The sequence below is a fragment of the Dermacentor silvarum genome, chromosome 1 (genome assembly GCF_013339745.2).
Source record: "Dermacentor silvarum isolate Dsil-2018 chromosome 1, BIME_Dsil_1.4, whole genome shotgun sequence".
Lineage (NCBI taxonomy): Eukaryota > Metazoa > Arthropoda > Arachnida > Ixodida > Ixodidae > Dermacentor > Dermacentor silvarum.
This window is the reverse complement of record NC_051154.1, coordinates 164,338,545-164,346,140: the sequence shown is the minus strand read 5'-3', so window position 1 is coordinate 164,346,140 and position 7,596 is coordinate 164,338,545. Positions and strand designations below refer to the sequence as shown.

Genomic DNA, 7,596 nt, shown 5'->3' with positions numbered 1-7,596 from the left:
ACCCATTTATTTTGTTTTTACATTTGAAAAACTATTAATTGAAGCAATCGAAAGTTATAAAAACTTGCACAAAAGCTTGCCATTCTTAACAGTACGTACTATTAATGTGCAATGGCTAATGGTTTTCACCAGCTGGCATGACACATGTTCACAATAGCTTTCAAATTGTAGCAGACTGCTTACAAAAAGCAATCTAGGAGGAGCAAGAGCAGCAATTACAGTATGAATTTAATACAAAGTTAAACTATACATGACATGAAGCACTGAAAAATAAGTTTTATTCATGCAACAGAACTTTCCATAACTACTGCCAAAGAATGTACTACAAATTTAATCATGTTTGAATAAAATAAAATACAACTAACAGCACACTCTCATGAAATCCCTACAGCGAGAAATACATGTACTCAAGCCAACACTTATTTCTGGAATTTGAGAATGGTGTAGACAGAAAAAGTGCAACAAGTACAACCACTGTGGCAACTTATTTCACCGGCTACAACAGGAAGCAGTGTTTATATTCTAAACAGAAGCATGCACATATGCACTCGCAGTAAAGGAACATGTTCATGTCAAGTGCACCACTATGTGCCACTATAGGACCACTACTAATCAAACTAGACTGTGCGTTGCATTGTGAGCTATAAACAGGCTGGAGTTTAGACTAGCACTCACTCACTGCAGCGGATTTTCACCAAATACTTCTCCAGCCCACCCAAGTGTCGTGACAGGATTACACGAATGGACGCAGCATCTAATTGTAAAGAGTAAATATTGCAATTCCCTGGGTGAGGGGCTGACAGGACAATGATTTTTCACTTCAGACAGCATTACAGCAACCTTTCTCACAAACTATCATACAAATACCAAACGATTTCTGCACAGCGGCCACATGTAAATCATCCCAACGATAAGTGTTACTGTGCCTTCATTTACATGAAGGGTAGCAGCTAAATGCTCCACATGTATGTACAATTTAAGTCACTTTTAGGAGTTCACAAAATTATACAAATGAACAACACTACATATAATTAGCTGTATGCAACTCGTCACAAGTGCTGTCTTAATTAATCATATAGAAAATTTAACAGAAAAAAAAAATGCAGGTGTCAGTGCTACGCAAACACACTGAGCCAAAGCCATTTCCATACACAAAGCATCCAGAGTGCAAGACTACTACATGCAATAATGCCTGCAAGTTTGCCATGGTTACACAATTGTTCAAGCGGCAACCAATGTTACATGAGCACTGTGTTTCAGCCACCAAGGATACACTTCCTTAAACTCGGAAGAAAACTTTGTTTGGTTATGTTAAAAAAAGTACTTAAAACTGCAGCAACTTCCACATTAACAGTGCATTTAGAAAGAAAGCAAAAAGAAGGTCAACGAAGCTGTGTTTAAAGACATGTCAGATATACACAGCAGAATTTTTATATACATGAAATCCGCTGGAGACACCGAGCACTGCAGCATTAATTACACTATTGTAGAAATTTTTGTAGGTATCGTGTATAGAAATTTCCGCACCACAAGCAGATGCCAAAAGGCACTACAGGAATAAAAAGGAAAAAGTAGCACACAGTACTTTTTTTCACACTAGGTAAAATTGAACACCTAAGTATAGATGCTTTGTACACGAGCACAGTTTTAAGCATGCTGCTGGTATGGCAGATGTTGTAGCTATGGGCTTCTGATCAATTTTGACCACCTGAGGTTTACTGTGTTTGCACAAATGTAATGCAAACTCAAACGCAACAAATGACAATTCGGACTTTTTTTAAATAGCATGACAAAACAAAATACAATGTGTAAAGCGACTGCAAGGAGTGGATTCAAATTGACTATATTAGCATAGTGCGACACGCAACTTGCTACTGCACTGTGCACCTGTGCAGCAACATCAGCATTTGTGCTGGGCCATGGGTACATACATTGCAGTACATCCACCACACTGTGCTGAAATGCTAAGCATTGTCCAGAAGGGCTAGATGTGTGGTGTTTTATTCAACAAAGAGGCGCAGATGCTGCTCATTATGGTGGTGGACCAGGCCACTGCAGACTACTTTGTGCTGTCACTCCCTTTACCCTTTGTGGCACTCCTGCTTAATTGCAGACATGCACCTTGCTCTTCAAACTGATGCACCTGCTGTTTCTCTAGGTCACTGAGAGGCTGGCTTTTCTGCACAGCTCAGACACCCGGTGGTTGAGCTCAAAATTTTTTTCACACAGATAAGGAAGGAGGAAGAGGGGGAAGGGGATTGCATGTTATTAGAAGCAAGCTTTCAAATTGAATGCAAGCTACTTAAACTGGTGACGTCAAAGATGTAAATTCTAATAACCACAAAAATTGTAACATGAGAGTTTGTACATTTACACCCCTTCCAAAAGAAGCTACTGAATACAAGTAGCAGGGCTGCGACTGTGCAGACAATGTTTTTAAAGCTCTTTAACATTCGTTTTAACATTAAGCCAACAACATAAACCAAACCCACATGCACATAATAGAAACCAGGGCACATGTAACGAACAGAATAGATAATGCTCAGAAACTCAGAATGCTGCACTTTTCACCAATGCTTACATTGTGATTCTGGTTTCACTGCACACCTGTAGCACCATGCTAACACTATTGCAACACCTTGCCACCAATGAGCTCGCACATTTTTCTCAAAAAGCACAGATCTACTCAATCCGCTTAAACTCAGTGCAGACATCACATGCTCTAGTGCCTCACAATAAAGTTCAATATTAACAGTGAAAACTTTTTTTTTAAAGTTTTTTAAAAAGTTTAAAGGAAAATGGTTTCATGGTGGAAAGCAATAAGGGAGACCTGTTGCAACAGAGCTACCTGATTTCATCTAAGCTGGCCTGGCAAAGACTAATTCAGCCTACGATGACTCAAGTGGTTCACAGCAAAAGCATGTGCAAGATAGGTGCAACACATTGGTAGTGAATCTCAATGAGTACACCTGACACATCTTTACACATTACATAATGCTACTGCAGGTGGCCATGCCTACATATCGGTATGTATAGTCAGCTGTGTTGCATTACCTATAAAAGTTGAAATTGGAAGGGATAATTTCAAGACTGCCCTTGAGCTGTTTTGCTTGATTCCATATGCACTGTTGTGAAGCTCACATTTGTTGAACAATCGCAACTGTCGGAAAATGTAAACACCTCATAGTCTGCTCTGTGATCTAAGTTGCACATAACATGCTTAGCACATAAGTATATCCGAATCTTGTAAGTAGGAGTTCCAGAACTTGAGGCAGCTTCTATGTAGTTTAAAATAATATCTATATTTTAAAGCTCACTCTGCACAGAGATTAAGCTATGCAGAAAACACAAATGTTCAGACATGGCACTGACAACAAAAACCTAGAAGCAAACAGACCATAAGTGGCTCACTACTGCTGTCCCTTTTAAAAAAGGCTATGCGCACCAACTTTAGCATGGTGAGCACAAGTGCACAACCTTTATATTGCTGGAATATAAGTGTACTGTTCAAATTATGTCACCCTTTATGTTAACCAATAATAAACAACACTCAACAACAATAAAAGAGCAGCGCGGAGAACTAGTGGACACACCACTGAATACAAGCTTCCTTAGTTGCTGCAACCTAGAAGCAACTTTAAAACCATGCCTAACCAGTATAACTTTTCTCCAAGTTAGCAGACAGCGCAACTTGTACTTCCATCAAAGAAATTGCTATTTGCATGAAGATCACATAGCGAACAGCATTTTGGAGAGGGAAGATAAAACAGATTAATGTCGTTTATCGAGCATCCCATTTAAAGTTACACAGCGCAAAAAAGACAAGCACAGACAGACAGCTTCGATAAATAGTCCTTTCATGCATGTACAATGTATGCTGTCAAAACACTTTCAAAAGACCTCTAATTTCTTGCTTAATGATTTTGCACTATGCAATTCCAAGTTGCTATGCCAAAAGCATGGCTGCATTCTACAGGAGCTGAACCAAGTGCCAAAGCAAACATCCTTCTCTAAGCACTACTACTCACTGGGATTGCTCTCACATGAGAACTTTACTTATCCTTCCCTTTGCAAAAGCCACAAAGCCACACTTCTTTGTAACAGAGTACTGGCTGTAATGTGGCAGGAAGGCGAGACAAAATTGTCAAGGCCAATAAAGGTCCTGACTTGTGTTCCTAAAGCTATGTACACTGCACACACAAAATGTGTGGGAGAAGAGGAGAAGCAAGAGTATCAGCTTCAGCACTAGAGCAGGCTGTTCTCGCTCGAGGACACCACTGTCGGTGATCCAAAGCTGAATGATTGTGGTGTCAGGCCCAGCAACAAAGCAAGCTTGACGGCCACATTAGATGACTTCACCTCTTCTAGCTCTTCGTCAGGCATCATCTACAACATGAGAAATAAATCTGTTGCATCAGCAGTGCTAGAGAATCAAATTAACAATCAGCTCAAATAATCACACAGTGACATGCTAGACTAGTCGTACTGTATACATTTATGTAGTGGTTACACTCAAAAAAGATTCACACCACATAGTTCCAAAATAGATAATTCAAAAAGTTTTTTTGAAGCCCATATCAGTGATCCAAAGATGTAATCACCAGTGGGTGCAGCAAAGAATCAGATTATACTTCACCACATGGACCTGCGACTGTTGCAACTGATCTGTCTATTCTAAAGATATAGCAAAATGAAAATTTACTGCTTTAACAGCCATATACTTGGCTTCCATCCAACATCATGAAAAAACACTGTATACCCAGTGCATGCTATTATAACAAAAGTAAAATACACAAGTGTATGTGCTTAACCTAGTTCACAGTGCCACGAGTGCAAAATAAAATTTCAAGCTTGCCTAAAGAAAGTAATAACTTATGTCATAAATGCTCAAGGAACGTTCCTTACAATACAACAAAGAAATGGAAAAAAATGGCAGTCAATGCTTGGCTTCACCATCACTGTTGATATTAATGTCAACAAAAAAGGCCTATATAGCACCTGCATAGAAGGTACCAATATGTTAAATGTGCTTCTGTAATGAACCAAAGCTTTACACAGAAAGGAATTGTGCTTACAGTTATGTCACTGCTAGTATTATATTAATACAGAGTAGACTGCTTATAACGTAAGTCGCCGGAGTCTCGAATATCCGCACTATAAGCGGTACCGCACTATAACCAAAGCAACAATTTTCAAGGCCCGCACATATACAAAACATGCGCACCGAGCCGCCACGCATATGCAACAGTCGAGGAATGTGGCTAGAATGTTTGCATTCAATTTCGTTGTCAAATCTCGTTAATTCGAACCAAATTACGCGGCGGCGCCTCCGACCGGCATTGCTCCGGCACCGCCATAGAGTAAAAGCTTAGGAGAGACCCCTCAATGTCGTGCGCGAACAAAACAAAAAAAGGAGAAAGAAAAAAAAATGCGGTGGAAATTTCACCCTCTCTCAAATGGCAAGGTCGCCGATTCTGCGTTGCGCTGGAACATGCGTGTACGTGCCGACGTCTCAGCCACGCTACCGTAGCCATGCGTAGAAAATGGCAGTGATCCCTTCTTTCTCCTTTATGCTTCCTCTACTTTCTAGTCGCGTGTTGACCTTGCACGCTGCGGCTACGGCGCAGAGGGAAGCAGCGGCGCTGTCCTAGGCTGGCCAACGAAACTTCCCACGCCGGCAAACGCCCGCTTCCCGATAACGGCAGAAAACGAAACTTCGGGGAGCTGGTGCCGGGCCGGCTGGAGCGGCGCGGGCGCGCACGGTGACAGTCGAAAGTGAGGGAGCTACGAGGGAGGGCGAGGGGAGCCACCGAAGCAGCGGAGTTGCCGAGGCGAAATCCGCTTCCCTGCCGCCCTCCTCCCTCACATTCCATGGTCTCCGCGTGCGCCCTTCCCCTTGCGGGCGCCGCCCGTTCCCTGAAGTTTCGTTTACTGCCGTTATCGTGAAGCGAGCGTTGGCCGGCCTTGGCAGTGTCGTGGCCCTCGCTCACTATGCGCGCCGTGATATTTCACGACTCGCAGTCAAGATGGTTTCAGCCTCACTGGCTGTTCGTTCGCACCATGTGCCCTTCTCCTCCACTTCGTCTCTCTTTCTTCCTCGAGCACTCCTTAGGGCGCCCGTTTGAGGGGAGTGTTCGCCGTCTCCGTTGACTTCCGTACCCCCAGGCAGCCGCACTGTAACCGGTATTTCGTTTCCCGCAACTGCACTATAAGCGATACGTGTATACATGGAGTGCTATGGGAAAATTAACGGGAGTCTGAAAAGACCGCACTACAGTTAAACCTGCTTATAACGAACCTCCATATAACGAATTCCTGGATATAACGAAGTTTTTCTATTCCCCGCCGTTACTCCATAGAAGCACATGTATTTGAGACCTCTACGTAACGAAGTGGCAGCGGGAGACCCCCTCGATATAACGAATTTTCCCCTCCGACAACCTAGAGATTTTGCCTCAAATTTTGTCATTTTTGCGCGAGCAGCAACTGGAAGCACCTTCGCCGCGACGGAATGCTAAGCGAGTGCACGTGTGCGTGCGTGCGTGTGCGAGGCGGGCCTGCATCCCTCGACCCGGCGATCTTGCCGCTGCGGGCGTGACCTTTCCCCCTCCCTTCATTCAAACCTGATCCTGCCGCTTGCTGCAGCTGGCCTAGCCCGTCAAGCCAGCACTTTGTCCTTTTCCAGTTGATGTTGCTGACGCGCTGGTACACGCTGTGACACATCACTCGATGAGCGCGGACACACGCTGTCAAACGCTGGCAGCGTGTGGAAGCGCCGCTGGAGAAGCGAGCGAAGTGACCTTCGTGCTGTTGTCTATCGCTTCAACGCAAACTGAGCGCAGAGAACACACAGCACGCACAAAGCTACGAGCCGCCGACGCACCTACACTGCTAACTCTGCCCCAACGCAGATCGCTTTCAAGATACGGCCCGCACGACCGCGCACCGCCGCGCGTTGATGCCAGAGTACAGTACAACGCCGCCCCGCTATCCCTCCCCCTTCGCTCCCTCGCCGGTGCCTGCAGCGCAACGGAAAAAGGCGCGGGCGAGATTTAGACGCGGTCGTCGGCTCCACTCGCACGTTTTCACTCGCACATACAGCATAGGGCGCGCGGTGACTGCGTTATCGTCCTTGGACTTTATATGGAATATCTATTAGCCAAAACCAGTTTTAGGGCCACAACGCGTCATAGACACCTTCTTTATGTAGCAAATACGAATCTCAAGGGCCATACTTTTGCTGGCGGAAACCGAAAATACGTCATAGTTGTCGCCCCGGCACTCTGGGCGGCCAATGCCATCGTCAAGCCACCAAGCCAAGCGACATGAAAAGTCAAAATGGCCGCTCGGGCCAGCGCGGGGTGGCAGTTCGCAACGTATGATGCAGAAACGGTCCCACAGTTGCGACGCAACAGCGGGGTTACTAATGCATTGGGTTCTATGGGAGCTGTGCTGGGACCGGCCGAAAACGACGTAACAGCCGGGAAAACGCAGCCCCCGGGAACATAACAGCGGGGTTCTACTGTAACGCTATACGATGATACGACGCCATCGTGACACTCGCTTTTCGTTTCCGATGCCTCACGCTTGTGCGAA

The 7,596-nt window shown here is 44.7% G+C and overlaps 1 protein-coding gene across 1 annotated transcript in view; it reads right to left on the bottom strand.

The window, feature by feature from the left end:
* Nucleotides 1-256: 256 nt before the first annotated feature.
* Nucleotides 257-7,596, bottom strand: part of LOC119436349 (uncharacterized) — a 32,352-nt gene continuing 25,012 nt past the window's right edge. Inside the window, exon 6 of the mRNA XM_037703168.2 lies at nucleotides 257-4,386. Within this exon, the coding sequence (XP_037559096.1) occupies nucleotides 4,246-4,386 (141 nt within the window). The 3' untranslated portion in view covers nucleotides 257-4,245. The remainder of the gene's footprint in view (nucleotides 4,387-7,596) is intronic.